The sequence below is a fragment of the Teleopsis dalmanni genome, chromosome 1 (genome assembly GCF_002237135.1).
Source record: "Teleopsis dalmanni isolate 2A chromosome 1, ASM223713v2, whole genome shotgun sequence".
Classification (NCBI taxonomy): Eukaryota; Metazoa; Arthropoda; class Insecta; order Diptera; family Diopsidae; genus Teleopsis; species Teleopsis dalmanni.
The window spans coordinates 228,968,373-228,990,086 of NC_051846.1; the positions used below are offsets into that span (position 1 = coordinate 228,968,373).

General features: G+C 27.6%; 1 protein-coding gene and 1 long non-coding RNA gene across 8 annotated transcripts; both read left to right on the forward strand.

The window, feature by feature from the left end:
• The first annotated feature begins 6 nt into the window (after window positions 1-6).
• On the forward strand, window positions 7-1,251 carry LOC119672573. The gene is made up of 3 exons (XR_005251919.1): window positions 7-120; window positions 191-322; window positions 1,078-1,251. It is a non-coding gene; the product is annotated as an uncharacterized LOC119672573 (long non-coding RNA).
• Window positions 1,252-2,859: 1,608 nt separating this feature from the next.
• LOC119672571 lies at window positions 2,860-19,868 on the forward strand. 7 transcript variants are annotated; one of them, XM_038083657.1, is made up of 25 exons: window positions 2,860-3,120; window positions 4,189-4,221; window positions 5,378-5,440; window positions 6,201-6,257; window positions 6,623-6,673; window positions 7,597-7,650; window positions 8,470-8,508; window positions 8,687-8,743; window positions 9,423-9,446; window positions 11,156-11,215; window positions 11,325-11,384; window positions 12,653-12,724; window positions 13,604-13,708; window positions 15,539-15,574; window positions 16,092-16,118; window positions 16,277-16,339; window positions 16,470-16,571; window positions 16,633-16,683; window positions 17,873-17,941; window positions 18,020-18,037; window positions 18,121-18,147; window positions 18,226-18,234; window positions 18,323-18,491; window positions 18,562-18,690; window positions 19,703-19,868. In XM_038083657.1, exons 2-23 carry the CDS (start codon window positions 4,204-4,206, stop codon window positions 18,347-18,349), a joined length of 1,089 nt encoding a protein of 362 aa, XP_037939585.1. In that variant the 5' UTR covers window positions 2,860-3,120; window positions 4,189-4,203; the 3' UTR covers window positions 18,350-18,491; window positions 18,562-18,690; window positions 19,703-19,868. The 7 variants fall into 7 exon arrangements, with proteins under 7 accessions (XP_037939585.1, XP_037939586.1, XP_037939587.1 ...); XM_038083658.1 differs by having other exon boundaries at window positions 18,607-18,690; XM_038083659.1 differs by having other exon boundaries at window positions 18,323-18,419; window positions 18,607-18,690.
• The last annotated feature ends 1,846 nt before the right edge of the window (window positions 19,869-21,714 follow it).

Below are 21,714 nucleotides of genomic sequence, written 5' to 3' on the forward strand. Positions count from 1 at the left end.
TAAGATTTGTTTTAAATAGCATTGGTAAGAGGAGCGCTACAAAGCTTAAGAAATTTATATGGGTCGTCTGATTCTGTAATAAGGCAATGTACTCTATCTTATAAGAACCGTGATATACAGGTAATCAAAAGATCATCGATCACTACATTTGTTGTTGTTTTCAGCGCTTTTACTTGTTTAACTTGAATAGAGACTAACAACATAGGACAGTTCTTTTAAACACTATTAGCTATTATGAGGCATAGTAAAAACTAAAAATTATAAAAAATATGGGATGGTGAATTCTTGCTACATGACAGAAAAAAAAATTGTGTGAAAATTGGTAAGTGGGATCCTTTTTCAATATTAAGCCGCATGTAGAAAGTGATATATTCAATATTTTTCTTAAAAGATTAGTTTTGCATTTTTATAACTATAACTTTCAACAGCGTTTGGGTTCGAAGACACGTCAAACATCAATTTAAATAATATTTTACTAAATTTTATTTTTAAGTCAATTTTGACGAATGAACTAGGTCTAGGATTAAACAATTAAAAAACAGTTATTAGTTCTAATATGACACAACAAACGAATTTGTTATTGAACTTTCACAACAAATTTATAATAGTCGAAATTAGAAAAATACAAATATAACTTTGGATCACTGACTCTGAGCTTCAAATTTGACAGAGAACATGTTCAATCCTTGGTATAAAATAAATTATTTATGAATAATTATATATAAGAAATATTTTCAAAAGGACTAATAATGTTAAATATTTGGTAATTTAAATACTGGCAATGCTCAGAACAGCTGTATGAACAGCTAAAAATATAATTAATTATTAACAAAATTTTGAAAGATTAAAGGATTTGGTACAAAATTTATATTTTGATTTTATTCGTTTTTTCAGGAATGCTTTCTTTTGTTAACCTGTGTTCTGTTAATTTTGAGAATGTATTCCCCTATCTATAGTTTTTTTTCATTACTTTGACCCAAGATCAATGCTTGAAGCACTACACTTTAAAGTGATAACCGCAATATTTTTTAAATCTTACATATTTTATTTAATATTGTTTTTCTTTCTTTTTCAAAGGATGATCAAAGTGAATCAAAGTAATGCTTATACAAAAAAAACAAAGAGAAGAACTTAATGGATGTGAGAGTTCTGCGTTTTTTAAGTGGTGATTATTGCGAACAAAAAATTATATGAATTATCGATTTTTTAACAATAAAATGCAAAATATTGTAACACTCTTAATGCCCAATAAATTAAATACAACATAATGCTTGACTTGCTTATTTAAAATTTTAAACGCTACTTACATCTGATTTCACCTATTTTGATGTACAAATCTCCAGTTATCTCATGGCTCTATACCTATTTTCATGGTTATCAACCCATCCCGGACTCGGTGTAGTAGATACACCATCCGGAAAATTCTACTTTTTTTATTGTGCCCAGGTCCATACCCAATCCAAAGTATTTTATAGATAGTAGTAAAACAAAACTACCTAATAACGTCTTTGGAGATATGAAGTCATATCTCTAGTTTTGTTTGACATATTGAAAATAGTTTCTGTATACCAAAAGAATATAATATTAATACATATGTTTATTAATATATAATATTAAATTTGCTTCAGACACGTTAATAAACTGCAACAAACATCAGAGTATTTTGAAAAGTACTTTAGGAATATCAAGTTTTTAAGAAATATTATATCATATTTTTAAAACTCTTTATTTAGTGCTTGTTATAAGTACATAACATTTTATTTCTAAAGAACATTGGAAAATTACTATGTAAGAAATCTGGAACCATCTTGTGAAATAAGCAAAATCATCATATAAAAAATAGGTAGTTTAACAACTGGCAATTCTCATGCTTATATTAGTATTGCAATGTTATTTGACTTATCCATCTCATTATATTAAAGATATTCACTATGTCATGAAAACTCATTGCAAAGTACACGAAATGAACAGATTGCGCGAGATTACAATGGACAAGAATGGACAAGATATACGCATAAAGTTTCTTACTATTGCTTGCAATTGTGCTATACCTAAACTTTTGTATGCATGCTTGCAACGAAGCAAAAAAGGAAATAAAACAGCTGTTCTGACATCTGCTATTTCTCATGTGGATATGGTATGCTGCAAAAACAGCTGTTTCATGTTGATCTTGCAATATTAGCAACAGAGATGTTCTCCCACGCTTGCAATTTCAGTATATCATTCTTGCATGTCGTGCACCTTGCAATATTTTTACAGGACAGAGTAAATACCCCTATTATTTTATTTGCATTGCACAGAATATATGGCATTTAAAATAGTAGAAGATTTCAAAGGCCGATGTAAAGAAAATAGAGTATGATAGAAAAAAAATTTCTGACAATAAATGTTAAAAAAATATAAAAAAAAATGTTGAAAAAAATAAAGAAATTAATTTTATTGGAAATAAAAGTCTTGGAACATTTAATTAGACATGAAAGTAATCAAAACGCAGATATATTAGACATCAGTTTAAAGTACATAATATACTACAAATTAATATTAATATTAGTATTAGTATTATAATATAGTAATATAAAAGTTAACCAATTCCGATAAACATTTTTAATTAAACGATTATTCTTTCTAAATACATACTATAAATAGATTGTTCTTTTGAAACATGCATGGGAATAGTATTAATTTTGTTTTACTACTCGTAGTACCTACAGTTAAAATATGGGACATATACAAAAAATTTGCTTAAGGTATTAATATAAATATTAAAAACTTAACAAAGAAACTAACAATCTTTATGTCAAAAATTTATTTAAATAATAAAAAATAATTTAAATATTTTCCAAATATGCAGCAATAATTATTAATTTTTATAGCATAATTTTTCGGAAAATGGCCAATTTTATATATATCACAGATCATATTTAAGCGATTCTTTTCAGTTATTTTTTAAAATAATTGGCCTTCAAAATTAGAATGTGTTCACTGCAATAAATTTGTATAAATCCATCAAAGGAATACTCTATTGCTGAATTATTAATAAAAACTATGAAAACTTAATTTGCAATAATTTATTACGACCATTTTTGAAGAAAGTTAAAAGAACAACGAAGAGGACTTTCGGTAAGTATTATAATTTCTTTGTATTTTGTTAATTAATTGTAAAAACACAATTAAAGTTATTACAGTAATGAAGTATATTTTTGATAGTATGTGAATCAATTAAATAGAAGTACGAATGTATCTAAATTTGTCATTAAAAGTTTACAAGAATATAGGCAGACAATATGTATTATCAATGATTATACATTATTTATTTAATAATCAAATAAAATTTTCAAAAATTGTTGATTGCAGAATCCACTGATTTCCTTTACTCCGCTACATTTGTATAAAAATAACATTTACAGGTCATACAATTTCTAAAAAGCAAAGAATAATTATCATACTATATAATGAATAATTGGTAAAATCTAGCCATCCATGTTAGATAATATATATATATCTTTTGAGTAGTACTAAAAATGCTCTCTTAATAATACATTATGACTAGAATATTTAATTTTGAATTCGATGTAAGTATATTTGTTTATCTACAACTTAAATAATAAAATTTCATTAAAATAATTTATCAAGCAAGCTTACCTCTCTAGCATTGAATATGTAGACCAGGCGTAAATCTGAAAAAGATAAAAATAAGAATATAAGATACAATTATATATAATAAAAAAATATTGGAAAACAAGAATAAAATAAATAAATTAAGCAAAGAGAGGGAAGACATTAAGTGAGCATTGCATATTTAATAACTAAAAGGTTGATTAAGAAGTCTATTAATTATTATTATTATTATTTATTATTATTAATTATTATTATTTTATTAAGAAGTCTGTTACAGTATATAAGATATTTTATTAAATTCCTTAATTACGTGCTAGAAAATTAAGGAATATATATTTTGAACAATTTTTAAGGCTACATAAAAAATTAGTACTCGATGAAGTACTCGATGGAAACAATAAGCATCCCCAGATAATAAAGTTTTTTGTTTTATGATTTTACGTCTTTCTCTTGATTATCCAATTTAATATACTTCACAATATTTAGTAGTTATTATTACTGTTTATATATATTTATTCAAGTAAGATCACACAATATTAAAACTATTATTAAACTCTAAAATTTTTACAGAATCCAGATTCAGCAATGGGGTCCCCATGTGAAGTAAGTTTCGTTAAAACAAATTAATTTTTTATGTGAAATTGAAAGCATTGCATTGTATTAAATTACTATTTATTTTTATATGTTAAATTTCGATACCAATTACTTTTATCTATATATAAAGTTATTTAAAGTTTTTAAGGGTTTCCCAATTAACACATTTAACATATCGAAGCATTAACCACAAATCAGCGTTCCGAAATATGAGTGCCCGAATCTTTTGGACTAAACCGCTTTTTTTCGTTTCTAGAATCTTTATCCTACACTGAGACTACGTTATTATTACCATCAAGTAGTTCTTTGAAACTTTCATCATATGACTAGTGACTAGCGACAAGTGTTTCGGGTGCATTATCCTTGTCTACCATTTTAGCTTGATCTAATTGCTTGCTCGAGCCTCTTTTTGTCTAATTCTAGTTTCTTTACCCTTAGATGTTTTTAGCACACACTATCTCTGTTAGAAATTATACAGTTCAATCCACACGCAGTTTGAAATTATACGTTAAATCATAGAACTCAGTTCGTTTACGAAACTAATATGCAATAGTACTGAAACAGCCTGAAAAAACCATAGTTTATATTCATTAATTTTACAACTTATTTTATTATAACAATGTATCAATCATTATTAAAAATGGTTATTTCAAATTAAAAATATATCCAAACTACAAAATTAAAAGTGTGCATTAGACTTAATAGAGAGGAATTCAGAGAAGAGCTGAAGTATAATCGATTTCTTCTTGCGGATGCAATGCGTTATACGTGTATTAACTCTAGCTATTCTGACATATTTTCAAAATCTATTCCTAATGTTTAAAGGCATTACTAGTCAAGATCAATTAGGCCCCCGAATCGACTTGAACTGTTATAAATAGTATAATATATAATACATTATATACATTATACATATATAAAAAAAATACTTATATGTGACATATAATACATAGTAATATATATATAATATATATATAATATAATATACAATATAAAATATATATATAAAATAATACAAAAAATTAAAATAACAATTACTACATATTTACAATATTATAATTTAAAAATTGCTTTTATTTTTTTTTCACCTTATGATATATATAAATCATTTAAAAATTTTTAGCATAATTTTTACAAAAGAAAATTTTTTTCTTTTAAATTAAAGGATTTTAACGCCACGCCTTTTCCAGGGCAGATGATGGATTTTCCTTCAACGCCCACAAGTTCCGTAAGTAAAGTGCATATTAGAAATGATTTGATTAGAATTTTTTTGATAAATAGATGCAGTATACTAGCAGTTATAAGTAATATTCACATATAACAAATCATGTAGCATTGTCTTATAATACATTTTTTTAAATAAAATTATTTCCGATTATCAGATTTCGATTTTGATTTAACCGATTTACAAAATAAGCTTTTGTGACAATGTAGTGAGGTAACAGTTAATGTAATTATAGTTTAGAACTGTTGTATTTAAGCAATTAGTAATTTATACGAAGTTTTTATGTTAGTAAAAGGTTTTACAAATGTATAAACAATGCGTATTTTCAACTTCTCAAATATCGGATTCGGAACTCACCACTAATAATGGAGACCGGCACTACATTAATTCTAAAGAATTCTAATAAAAAATTTCTAAATTTTCCGAAAATAAGTTAGTACATAGTTTGAAAAGTACAAGTTCATATTCATATAGACTTAGGGATTACTTATAATATTTCGACTATTTATATATAAATGAATATTTATATTATTAATTGCAAATTGTAAATATGCTGTAGCATAAAAATGAAATATTTTATAAAGAAGTTTTTAACAGTAATGAATTATAACAACAAAATTTTTTTTATATTTAATTAATTGAATTTTTCGCGCATCATACATCATAAAGTATTTACTACAGTCATAACGTTAAAATCATATATAATATTAAATTAAATTGAAATATTATTAAAAAAAAATTTTTCTATTTCATCAAATTCAAGAATTTTGATAGTTCATTTTGCTCAGATTTTGGAGGACCCATTACTTCAACACCAAATGTAAGTAAACATTTTTAAGCTAATGTAATATATTGTTAATCGATATATATGGGTATATTTATATACCATGTGTGATTTTATAAACGTAATAAATCTTGTACCTGTTTTATAAGAAGAATTGGAAAGTTTAATGATACCGAATATGATTTTAATGAAACCGATAAACCAACATTTTTGGTGTGACTACTCTGACTAAAAGATATTTTTCTGATATAAGATTTGTTCACCACATGCTATTTTCATTCCATTACATTGGAATGAACCTTAATAACAAATATATGTAAAATACGAATTGATTACATTAATGACATTTGAAATATAATTATTTTTTAACAAGAACAATGACATTTTCTTTGAAATTAAAGCGTTTTGGTGCATTACCTTGGTCAGATGAATGTCCCTCAACACCAACTAGAGTAAGTAAAATCAATTTCTTTTATTATACATTTTAAAATTCTTAAAATTATGTTAAGAGTATTACTATAATACTTTATATTATATATAACGAAATGAGTTCTTTGTTCTTACGTTTAACTTAATAGTTTAATAATATATATATTTATGTATTCAATATATTTTATAAGACAACATTACTAATTGAGATATATATTTTATATTATATATAAAATTTATTTTATATAATAATATAATATATAATAGTAATATAATTATATAATAATATTTTATTATAAATATTATACATTTTCAGTATTTTGGTAATATATATATATATATAATATATATATATATATATATATTTATTATATATTTAAAGTTATGATATTAACAAACATAATGGAAATTGTTATGTAAAAAACATATAAAGATATATCATATTTTCATAATTAATAAATTTATAATTAAAATTAACTATTTTTTTTTTGTAAGAACTACACACATAACACTAACGGCGTATTTGACTAGTTAATCTGAGGTAACTTTTTTAATCGAGATTCACTTTTAGTGTAATTTTTATTTTCGATTGGTAAATCTGTATAACACTCTAGAATTATGTATAACACTCGAAATTAATTTATATCACTCTAAATATTTTGTCAGAGTAGCAAGATTACCCTGAAATATACAGCTGTTTTATACGATAGGACAGATAAAAAAGTGTGATTTATTGTGTGCCCACAATAAGTGATAATAAGTGTAGTTTTCATCTAATTGAAAAGTTTTGAGCAGTTTTCATTCTGACTTTATGATTTCTTTACAGCACTTACTATAAACAATTTCAACCGTTTATATACAAATAAATTTATTCCATATTTTTTTTAATCATTTATATTATCTTCAATAATTTTACTTTTTTCTTTTTTATTTTTATATAATAAAGGGATTTGATGATAGAACTTTTGATATGTCAGGAAGCATTGATGTATGTCAGAATGTGAGTAAATGTTTTCTTTTTACTATACTATATGAAAGCAATATTTTGTTTGTAATGTATTAATTATATTCAAGCATATATACAAACAAGGACTGAATTACAAATTTAAATACAAATTTACAAACTAAAATACCACATTAAGCAGATTCATCTGTAATTTTTCATGCATGTATACAGTCGCCCTATTAATAGATTGAAGCTTCATCACCCTCATGTCTCATATTCATCTCAGTGGTTACAAAACCATATCCTCAGTGTATCGCCAGTACATTACAATGTGTTGAAACTTGAAACTCAGGTTCCCAAACCATAGTACGCATATATATAACCGGATGTATGTACCGGATGTAGAAATCCAGCCTTGCAGATATCCCATCCATCCTTGCTCATGCAATAGATCGATCATTAAAATGATATCTTCCGCTATAACGTCAACATACCCAAGTAACACTAGCCATCTTCCTGTGTAATTTGATATTGTGTGCTTCGAACAGTATATGTATTACATGTTTCATTTTAATAGGAACATATTCGAGCAGCTCAGAGTAGAAATACAAGTTATAAAGTATTTAAGGCCAACTAAAACTAGTTGTATTATTCTTGGAACAGTCACTGATTTCACTTCAGACATCACTAAAAAAAATTTTTCTTTTTTCTAACTTTTCTATAATATTTAATACACATATTAGTCTTGGTGGAAATCTAAAACTATGACTGAACTTTTAGATTATATAGTAAAAGCTTATCTAACTGATAATATTACCGTCACATATAATCTCTTTTTTTTATTTAAGTAATAATAGTTTTTTTTCTTTAAAGGAATGTGATTTTGGACAAGGTGGTCCAACAAATCAAACTGTAAGTAAAAGCAGATTAAACTTGAATTGAGTATATTGTTATGATAAATGCATATAAATTGTAACCTCTGTTCTTATGTATGTTATGACATATACTATTATACGAATTTTATTACCTTTCTATATAAGTTATAGTTGCTTCTTTAGCAAATTTATTTTTTTATTTTTTTAAATTAAAGGCTTGTGACGATTCATTTTTCGGGGATTTCCCAAATAACGATACTCAATGGCAAATGGTGAGTAAGCATTGTCTTGCTGAACTACATTAGTGATCCTACGTTACATAAATTTAATAAACTTATTTAGTGCTAGTTTTGCAGATATTATTAAAATGTATTGTACATAAAATATCATAAGACCCTACATTTTATGATTATAACGATGTTTAATCGATAGTGGTATATATGTATGTACATAAATATCGTTTATAAAACTACTATTTAATTAAGTCTACTTATAATAGTAATAATATATATTTTAAAGAACAGTACTTTCAAATCCAAAGTTATTTTTTCAAAATTTGAAGTCAGAAGTGAAAACATATTTCTGTCAAATTAAAGATAATATTTATTAAATTTAAACTATAAATCTGTTCTAACATTTCGAAAATTTTACTTTTTAAAACAAAGTCAGTCGATTGTTTCCATTTTTTTTTATTATAGAGTACGCATCACTCAAAATTTCTGATATACATCAGCTCTAATACATTAACTTTTCCTGGTTCTATATTAACTAGAAGACCCTCTAAGCTTTTTAGGTTATACTTCCTTAAATGTTGAATCTCATATCATATTTTGCAAAACTATAATACTAAAGTTATACCATTCTGTTTTTATCATACTATATATAATGTTACTGCATTTATACTACATTCATTATTTAATCATATATACTGATTTTATTTTTCAATTAAAGGATTGCCCTTCAACACCAACTCAAGTAAGTAAAGAATTTTATATTAAAATCAACTGATAAGAGTATTTTGATAATATACATTTACATTAGTAAATTAGTATTGTGATAACTGTATAATATATTTATTGTAAATGACTTTATTTTAATAATGTTTGTTAATATGTATCATCTTACCAATAATTTAATCATACCATTAACTAATAATGAAAAACCACTAACTTGTTGAAAATTGCTTTATTGTTTCTTGAAGTATTCTCCTTTATGATTAATACACTTCGAAGCATTGTCAAAGCATTTTTACCAATCTTCTTCAGACATATCCAAAACATGGTTTTTGAAACAAAAATCTTGTTTGGGAACAAGAGTCATTAGGAGTCATTAAGTGGATGATCCATCAATTCTATTTTTTGAATGTTCAAATAGTCGGTTATTAGACGACATGTATGAGCACTCGCATTGTTTGATGGAGAATGATCCCACTGTGCTTGTTTGTTTTCCCTATTTCAATGAAGACTTTCGGTAAACAAATACTTCTTGACCATTCGAAATTGACCGTTTTACGTTCGTGTAATGGTACTCGTATAGTTGCCACACAACCAGTTTTGCCAAAAAAAGCCCGATTATTTGTTTTGAAGTGCTACGAATGTGAACAACTTTTGTTGGACTTGCTTCATCATGAAACACCCACACAGTCGACTGCAGTTCACGTTCCGGCCTTAACGCATGTATCCATAATTCCTCAGCTGTGTTACAATCTTATATACACGTACATCTTTTGAAGCACTGCCATTGTATTTCTTGAGAATTTATACGCTGTGTGCACCAATCGACACGAGCACCTTTTTGTGATTTTGTCAAATGATGGGGAATGCAATTTTTTACATATGCCGGTGGAACTAATGCCTAGAGTTCCCTTAATCTCACAATTTGATGATGTCGCAAGAGGTTCTTGCATTATCAGTTTTTTCACACATCAGTATTTTAATACACAACACTTGATTTTCGACGATCTTCACGAATATGAATTTCTTTAGTTAACGAACTGCAAGCTGCGACCACGACTATTTAGATCGGTTCATGAACCACATCCCTTCGTAAAGAGTTAACAAAATTTATAGTGGACTCTGTAACAGTAATTAATCTTTCTATTAAGAGAAAGGCTCATACCCACAACTCTGGAAATATCCCAGCTGACATGATTGGTATGGTTTAAGATCCTACAAATCGTTTTTGAGCCTAGTGAGAACTATCTTTTATTATACCATATAAATCGGTTTTTCCAAGAGAAAGGACTGTTTTGTAGCTGATAAAATAGTTAAAAAAATACATAAAAAATGTATTATATTTAAAAATATAATTTATTTATTAAAATTTTTCGTGTAAGATAGATTTGCTAGTCATTGTTTTACCTTATACCATAAAACCATAATTATGTTTGGTGGTATAATTAGGAGTGTAGCAAAAGACATCAAGCTCTTAAAATACCGGCAAGATAAAACTAATTTCAAAAATTGGCAAAGATTAATAAATAACATCAAACCCAATTAAAAGTTAGCTAGGTAACTTGCCAATTTGGCGTTCGAAATTAATTTGCCAAAATAGATAATATTCTTATAAAAATTAGTAACTTAATATTTAATTAATATTAATATTAATATTTAAATCAGTTCTTATTACTTGTATACAATCATTTTCATTGCCACTTTTAATTCTTTTATTTTTAAAAATTGAAGCAAGGTGGTGATTTTTCATGGGATATTGATTTCGGAGGTGGCGCCACTTCAACACCAAATGTAAGTGAAGCATATTACATATATACATAAATAACTAATAAAACTTTATAACCTTGTATATATAAATTTTTATTGCTGGTTTAAATTATTTTGTTTTTTAAAATTGAAGCAAGGTGGTGATTTTTCATGGGATATAGATTTCGGAGGAGGCGCTACTTCAACACCAAATGTAAGTAAAACATATTACCATAAAAGTAAACATCATTTGTATGCCCAAGTCAACTTATATATATCACGTTCAAATCAGATTTCATATAAAAACATATTAGTGTCTGTCTTGCGAAGTCATTGCAAGGTGCACAAAATGAAAGATTGCTATACAAAAATTGCAAGAGTGCGAGAACACCTCTGTTGCAGAATTACAACGTCAACATGAAACAGCTGTTTTTGCGGCATACCACATTCATATGAAAAGCAACAGATGTCAAAATAGCTGTTTTCTTTATTCTTTTTTTGTTTCGTTGTAAGCATGCATACATAAGTTTAGGTATAGCAAAATTGCAAACCATTGCAAGAAACGTTGTGCATGTATTTTGTTGTTATCTATTGGAATCTCGAACAGTCTGTGCATTTCGTGCACATTGCAATGAGTTTGCAAGGCAGAGTGAATACCTCTATTAAATTGTTTAAATGCAGATTTACTTAAAGCGAATAGCGACCATCGACCATTACGGCGGCCCACATTATCACTATCGGTGGTGCCTGCTTTCTGGTGGCCATTCTTATGTTTAAATTTTAAGCTGACCTGTTAACTTGATCATTTTGCTTGTTTATGGTGACTCATCAGAAAAAACAAAATTCAACAACCTTCCGCCAAACGAATCAACACTTTAGGTCTTCCGACTCTAACCTATTTTTGTTTATCGGTGAGATCATGCACTTTATTCAACATAAATGGATTTAGTCCGAGCTCATTTTTCAAAATATGTTGCATGTTTGAACCACATTGAACAGCATCTTTGCAATACGTTCAACTCCTTAGCCATTTGATTGCAGCTAAAGCATGAATTTCGCTCAATTTAATTATTCACTTTACGAATCGTTTTTGGTGTTGTTAGTGTTTTATTTGGTTCACTTTTTGAGAGCCGGACAACGCTACCGATAATCACGGTATCGAGCTATGGTACGAGACATAAATGATTTGTTCACATTCAGGTGTTAGAGGGTTCGAACGATAGTCATTTGTGTTTTTCCAGCTAAATATAAAACAATCACACTATCACGTTAGAACTCCATCTTATACACCTTATTTTTTACAACACAAAAATCAAAATGCCTTTGTACGGTTATAAATAAAATAATGAACTGTCAAATAAATTAATTTTGAGATTTCTGTAACTATTACCGACCCGATCTGGATCGGTACGAAATTTTTTGCAATTTTCGTCAGGATTGAATAAATACTACATATATTTTATTGATTTTTTATGATTGCAGAGATGTTCACAAGGTGGTGCCTTCGATTCCTCATTTGGTTTTGGCAGTAATCCATTTGACTGTGAAGATTTCGTAAGTAATAAATTTTTTCTTTTATAAGTAGGTATATCATAAAGGTATTTCTGGAAAAGTGACGTAAAATCTAAAGATAATTTCTTTGCCTCAATAAATCAAATGATAGGGGTGTGAAATTCAATGACAAAAAAATTCTCGAAAAACATCTTGAGTTAAATTAACAAAATTCAGTGAATTAATAGATCATTTTTAAAGAAAAATTTGAAATTTTCAAATGTTTGTAAAACTTTTATTTGTTCAAATATCAGTGAATTATAATAAACTTTTTGTCCATCACGCTGCGTTTTCCGGTAATCTTTCTTTGAAGCGAACTATCCATACCTTTAATCCAAAAAAGAGCATAAATTTTTCTCTTTCCTAATCTTTACAATTGGAAATAAATTTTTGTGTTTTTACTGATAAGACATATAGATATAGCATGCTTAAGAGGATAAATTCAAACCCAATTCAGTACAAAATCAAAAGAATTAGAAATCAAATTGATGGACATTTTATAAGCTAGAGAGCAATAAGGACATTTCATATTATTTCTAATCTCTACACTAAACGTTAATTTAATGAAACTTTTCTGCCCCACTTGTATCTAAGCAAATATCGAAAGTGAACTTCCTTCACATATGATTCGTTTTATTCCTTAAATCATCTGAATTTTCAAAACACCAAGACGAATGGATGACGGTATATAAAAAATATGGAAAAAGCTTACCTTATTTACTCTTAGTTCATATTGAAGTAAAAATTAATTTACAAAGTATGTTAATTATTAATGAATGAATACTTTAGCTGTTTAATTAAATTTTTAAAGTCAATAATATGTGAAATATATGGTATTATAAATTTTTTTTATTTTATTTTTTTGATAATGTCAAAAATAAGACTCCTAGTGCCAGTGCAAGTGACTTTGATAACTTTGATTCAGATTTTGGTGGTAATTCAACTATGGAAGCATTTTCTCAAGTCGATTTACTTTATGACGAGGAAGTAAGTAAATATTTATTTATATTTAAACCAAAATTGTAGCATATATACATATGTAGAAAATTTTTTTTGGAATTTGTATCATCAGTTTCTGATGAAATTTTTCAAGCTCTAACAGAATACAAACATTACACAAAAAAGCCTGAACTCTTAAATGTCAAACTATAGTTATTGCATCTTATAATCTTATGTTTATACTAAAAATACTTATAGCTATACTTTCTTTACCAATTTCGAGAAAAGAAGTAACAATGATGAAACGCAGAAGTATATTAAAATTGGTACAAATGAAGGATCCTTAAAATATATAAGTACCACAACTGCAACTTTTATTAACACTGAATACAGTTGTACACTGCGGTTATATATACGTAAGAGGAGCGGATATCCACGGAGATCTAAGAGTCGGTTCAGTCGAAAAATATATTAAAGATCGTGCACTGAAACTGTTCAATATAATTGACAATCACAATAATCCAATACTCAACAACCTAAAAATACACCGAAATCTGTTAAACACAGGCAGATACAAAAACATCAGATTCATCATATTATAAAGCCCCGTATTCAGTTATTCATAGTGTGACTTAAAACTGCCCACAGATATAATAGTATTAAGGTGATGATTCACCAACTCAGACATCTGCATATCAACATACCACAACCGCAACTTTCGATAGCAGCTAAGGATATTTTATCCCTTTTAGGCAAGTTTAAGAACTCTGTACTAACTTATAGTGTCAAGTCAACACATATATACATGGTCGGCTTAAATTAAGTAAATAAGAATAACCGCAGGACAGTGATTAGTCCTTTTTCAAGGATTAATCAAGACGATAATATCATTGTAGTCTTTCCCAAGCTAAATTAGGAGCCATCCATTAGGTAGCATAGATAAAAACTCTCAAGTATGCAGAGATCAGATCAAGTTTAATGGCTTAATGTGGTCGTTTTATATTGAGTTCCAGGCCTATGAGCTGACCCGACACGGCACTCTATATTTAACACAATAATATCATTAATAATGTAAAATCACTCACAAGTATATAGAACAGATCAAAAACAGTAGTGTTTGTCCGTAAACAAAGTACATGAAACAAATTTTAATCTGATACATTGGCTAAACATGGCAGATCTAAGCGATAAGGGCAAAGCACCCCAAAAAGGAGCAAGCATTCTTTTATGTTTAACAAAATATATAGTAAATTTGTTGATGTCTGTTCTAACAGGCTATTATTTGATAAGTAAGCATGCAACAAGATCAAGTACAGCCGATTCTGTTAACAAATTAAACAAGTGAGCTTTTGTTACGTTACTCTTCGACTCTCTTCAGCCAAAGGAGTTAAGTTTGAAAAATGCCGCTAGATAGTACTAAGAAGGTGAGAAATTCTCTTTATTGGTATCACAACGTACTCTTGATCTTATGAATTCCAATACCTTTCATGGTAAAGCTGTCATATTCATAGCAATAGCAACAATGAAGACCCATATGCATATTTTTGACTAAAATTTAGTGTTAGTTATTATATATGTCGAAACAACTCCTTTTGCGCCTTGCCACATATGAAGAATAAATATTTTAAGTACATAAAAGTGATAAAATACTTCCATTAACATCCTAAAAAACAACTGCCTCTTCAGATGCAATAACTCACGTAATACTATATATATCCAAACATTATAAAATTTTAAAAAATTAGATATAAACCTAACTGTTATTTATTTTAAAATACGTCTTATACTTACACAATTATTAATTTAAAATATGTAAAATCTTTATTTGATAATTTTAATATTAAATATTAATAATCAAAAATTTTAAATTATTTATAGTGTCCTGGAGAATCAGAGGACCAGTGGAGTAACATGGTAAAATGCATTTGTATTATCATTCGTTATTATGGTATAACTATAAAATAACTTATACATTTTTTTTATAAAATAATATTTGAAAAGATAACTCTATTAAATAATTAAAAATTAATATACTGAATTTTTTAAACAAACTTTCATTTATCCAATTAATATTTCAAATATATCAAACAACGATACCTTTTTAAATAATATTTATCAAAATTAAAAGATATTGCCAGATGAACTATTTAATATAATTAAAGCCAAATACTAAGGAACATATATTCATATAAGTGCTTCCTGCTTTAATTATATTTTTATATTACATTATTTTGTTCGTAAAGATTATTATGCGAACAATGAGGTCCATATAATAAAATATACAGTAATCATAGCTTCAATTTTTATTTTTGTTTAATTTGCCATAAATATACTTTAAAATTTTATATATATAATTTATTATATAAAATAAAATCTAATTCTAACTAAATTTTCTACATATTTACGTTCCGGTGACTTATCACAATAAAAGACATGGTATGGCGGTGGTACAACTCCAGTAAGTAAACATTCCTTATTATTGTAAATTATTCTTTCGTTTATTGTAAATACTTTAAACATTTATAATATTTAGTTGAAAATCAACAATTTTTGTTTAAATTCTAATATTATTAATGACAATATTATGACAATATTAAAGTCAAATAAATTATTTAGGGTATGGATCTTAATACTGTTTTACCAATGGCGCCAGAAAATGAGAGGGAATGGAGAGATCAAGTATATATATACCTTTTTAAAAATATTTTTTCCAGATTTCATTAGCATAAAGTATTAATTTTTTTAAAATTTAAAAAATAAAAAATCAATTTCTAAATAACAAGATATTTAAAACTCATTCTATTCAAAGGTCGCCACTTGCGAAAAGAGGGGTTGGATAAAGCCAAGTTGTAATCCTTTTAGTAACCCAACGGTTATGTCTGATTCACTAAACGCAATGCTTGACGTGCCTGTAAGATATTTTTTTTTTTTTGATAAATAATAAAATAAATGGTAATTAACTTTCATTCTAGCGAACAAGAGTAAATACCTTACCAGGAATAGAAGAATTCAGGTGTGCAAATGTAAGTAATTTGTTTATATTATTAAATTATAAACATAAGGTAATGTTAATAACTCATGTTAACTTACACGTAAAATGTGACTCATCGATAGCAAAGTTATTTACGTATTTACGAGTTTACAGTTCCGTGCAGTAACTAAACCCGGATTCTCGATTTAATACCTTTATTACCTAACTTAAATGGTATAACAATATATACTTAGGTATAGAGTGAATAATGATTTTCTTTTTGCTCTATAACTTTGGATAATATATATTAAAAAGGTTGTTGAACGAATAACTCAAGGTTTTCTTTCGAATAAAACTCAAACATTTTTTTTCTTTTAAGTTTTTTTGCAAAAACATTTATTTTGACTTGTAAAAATGTTACGTAATCAGTAGTGACAACTAATATCTTATAAATGGATGTATATATCTTGATAACCAGTGCAGCAGTCGGTATTTTACGTATTTTATATCGGATACTGACTTTTAGTTCGGCTAGACTTCGTAATTTACTCTTAAGCGGATATTATAAATCGTATTTAGTGCTATAAATTGGTCCGCCAGTCCGATCAGTAGCTTACTATTACCAATTGATAGTACCGAGTGCGCCCCCAAATCGTTAGTCACCTGGTTCTATCAAAGATGCAGACGTCTTCTACCGCGTTTTTTTTCCGCGGGTTCCGAATGCTATCCGGCATCTTCTCGCGATGATAATTCATCAAAATGAAACATTGAACGTTACTTGTCAATTTTTGTTAGTTAGGACACGCTTTCTATAGCAACATAGAAGATCGTAAAACATCTGTTCACTCTCACAGAAATGTTACATTGCCCGCGACATTGGATCGCCTATCAAAACTTCTGCATTTTCAAAATCCAACAGAGAACACAAAGCACTTGTGAAAGCAAAGCAGCTCCTTCGTTGTATGTTATTGTGCTCTGTGTTCGTAACAGAAATGAAATATTTTTTGATTTAAGGACTTGTAGGACTTCGCTAGTGGCTTAGTGGTTCGATTTAAAAACAAAAGATGTTAAGCTTATTTCTCCATTAAACCTAAGTGGATCCACTAGGGATCGCCGGTATAACCTAAGCTTATTTCTCAAAATAGTGAAATAAGTTTACCTAGCAAGTCATTTTAAAAGTTTATTTAAGATTGTAGAATAGATAAGGCTAATAACATTCTTAAAACAATACTAATTTATAGGAGTGCGATGAAACAATTATAAATGAGAATGATGAATCAAACTACTTCAGTTGCGACGATGATACTATGGTAAGAGAACATAAAAATACTTTAAAAACTAATTTAAATAATTTATTACTTATTTCTATTAATGAATAACTTATTTAGACTCCTGATGACACGATGGTAAGCAATTATATAATAATAATTAAATTTCATATAAATTTATAAGCTTCAATTAAATATAATTCATTTTGCATTGGAAACAGTACCACTCATTTGATGATAGCTACGGGGTGAGTGTTTACATTTCCCATATTCTTAAATTCAATTATACAATTCTTAACATTATCTTTTTATTTTTCTTCCTTTAGGAATCAGATGTAAGGAATTATTGATATTCATATACCCGCATTTATATATTTTAAACATTATTTGAATTGGTTAATAAATATTTTAAATCTTTTCTAGTATGAAACATGCCCTGAGTACGATTAAAACATGCTAATATGCATATTTACTCAAACGATGAATTCAGTATTCAAAGGCATTAATAGTTTATGCGGAGGTAATGGAAATAAATTTTTTAAATAATATTTATGCTCTACCGACGATGAGGCAACAATCATTGGATATAATAGTAAGAAATGTCAAAAATGTAGCTGAGCAAATACATATTAATAGCATTACACAATATACAACAACTGTAGACAGTGACAGTTGCTCTTTTGCGATTAATCTCTATATCTACACAGATTTTAGAAGTGTCGTGTCACGTATCACACATTCAGCAAATGGGTATTCCTTATCAACCTGACGTTATAGATAACTTTGTAGCTGTAAGTGAAAAATTATTTTAAAAGGTTTGAAAACAATTTTTATATATTTAATATTATATATATTTGTTATTTAGATCATAATTTTAATTTTGAACAAACTGCATAAATTCATATGAGCCCGACCTTTATAATTGTCAATCAGATCTGTAGTTGGTTAATTTTATTTAAACCTATTATTCCTATTAAAAAATATTTCAAACAATTGTAGTAGTGACTAAAGTCACTATATATATATAACTACCTGATATAACTACCAGATATTCCAAAAATAATAAAAGAATAAATTGATGTCCTAAGTAAACAAGCTAAAAAATAGCTGCGTTGCTTTCAACTCCTGTCTTTCAAAAATGAATGAGTAACTTGTGTGCCTTCTCAACTATGGTTAACTCTCACTGAATAACCTTTATACTAAAATATTTAAACTCTGTAAAATAGAATAAAAAAGAAGCCAATCACCAATTATTAGAAGAAAAGTTCCTCACTTTTTGAAGCCTTTCGAATTAATTGAAAGATAAGAATGCAAAGAGGAATACATATTTTTGCGTTAATAAATTATGGTTAAAAATTATCCATTAATAATCATTATTGTTAAAAAATCGTATTAAAATCCTTGCAAATTAATTTCGAACTGAATAAAACTTACGAATGCTCTTCGTTGGCATATGAAAAGTGGATGGGTATTTTGCTTATTAGATAAAGATCGTTCTGAACAGTTCAAATTTGTCACCACTGACGTAAAAAACTACATTATAAAGTTCATTTTTCTTAAAAAATATATTCATACCCAAAGGTAAAAAGTACACCAGCTAACGTTTTGAATTTAATTACTGTCTGCTCTTAAAAAGAAGGTTAATAAAGTACGAATATTACTGACTAAACAATGGCTGTTATGTATCAATTTTAAAACAAATAGTTCAAAAAAATGATTTATTTATATAATGTGTACTACTTAAATATGCAAAAGTTTTTATTTTTTAATTTAATAATTTTTATTTTTGTTTAATTAAATTAGATCAATCCAAGGATACAGATTCTTTACATTACTACAAACGAAAAAGGCAGATGAACGAATGCTATATCCGGTGTATTGTGTACAAAAAATATCAAAAATATACTTTAAAATATCGAAAAATCTAAAATAATATATTTTTGACTCAATAAAATCTACCAGCAGTTCACGCATTGGTTTTATTTATAAGCTAAAAATAAAGCACTTAAAAGAAATCCATTTTAAGAGCAATAATGATGTTTACACGTAAAAGAAGTGGGGTACTGTTTACAAGCCCCATTTATATTCAACTTTTTAATATATTTACGCATATTGATTAAAACGATCCCACATTCTTAGCACAAAAACCTGTATATAGTTGTAGTAGCTTCAATTAAGATATTTCTTCACAGAATATGTTAAGGGAGCATTTAACGTGTTCTATTCCCCTTGGATGCTTAAGATTTTGTCCCAATTAATAACGTGTGTCAGAAATAACTCTGTAAGTGCTTTAGCATGAGAGAAAAACTACACCTTACTTGTCGGTGTACAGCTTATTTCCAAATCCTAGTCTTCAGTCAGCATTTTTTCGTATTTAAAATAAATTAATGTTTTTCGCTTCGAGGTTGCTATTCATTATGGTACTTATAGCTGATTACTTCAGAAGAAACTATCAATTACATACAATCTGCGTTTTACGTTAGACAACTGTGAAAAAAATAATCTCTGAGAGGGTCCTTATCTATTTCTGTTGGCAATCATCTAGTCATCACTTTAACAATATGTTCGACAAGTGCGTATTGCCGTTTGATAGGTTTTGAACACTTTCCATTACATGTTAATTCGACTGTAGAGATGGTGCATGTACTCACATCAGGATAGTATACAAAATCATTGACTTTAGAACTTAAGCCAAAACTATTAGGAACTATTTATTGAAAGAATTTTTAACAAATTAAACAAGCTTAATCTCCGAATTGCTTTATCTACGGTTATGTATTTTTGAAAATGTTGTCAACGAAATATGAAAACTGTGGGTTGATTATGTTTGAAGACCGCTAACTGCAATTGAGGTTTTTAATAATTTTTCTATCGGTATTGAAAAGCAGCTTCATTTTATACTCAGTGAACTCTCCAATTATTTATTATCCATTATTGTCGTAGTAAATTCCTACATCTCCTTGAGGAGCATAGGGCTTCAGTGATGCATTTCCATCTCGTACAATTATTTGCGATTACATTTAATTCGTTCAACGATTTTCCTGATGCACAAGTTTCGGCATGTAGCGTTCATCTCCATAATATATTTTGAGTCTTCTTTTTCGTCTGTCTAGTGGTTTCCAATCCAGTGTTTGACCACATATTTCGATTGAATCCTTACGAAGCGTAGGCCAATCCAGCACCATTTGCATCATTTTATAAAATTTTCCATTGATTCGATGTTGCATTTTTGGTTGAGTTTTTTATTGGTTATAACATTTAGCCATCAAAATCTTACAGATTTAGCCGTATGTTTACGAAGTTTTGTATTTTTTGCATAATATACATTATTAATATACATTAATATACATTCTGTACTTTTCTGCTGTGAGCCACAATCATTTAATAGCACTGCGATGAAGCTAGTTTGTTTTCAAGTGTATTGAAAAACACCAGACCTTTCTCAGTTAAACGTATGTGCCCTTCACTTTATTTGTGCAGGCAAATATCTTTCTAGATATAAAACTATCTAGGTAGGAAACAGAATCCACCATTTCAATCATGTCGTTTACTGTTATATAGTCAATGTTACTTGTGACATGATTAAAATGTTGCTAGACACTCCATCTAGAGTTTTAGCAAGCTCCTTCATTTATGTCAATATTATTTTCAGAACCTACTATATCGGCTACATTTGATTTTTCGATTGGATACCAAATTTCAAAATTTTTCAGAGTTGACCCTGTTAATAACATAAACCTTGGAGAATGTTTAGTGATAACAATAATTTTTAACAAATGCTGCGGTACAGACATTTTTCACCAGTTCCTTTTGAA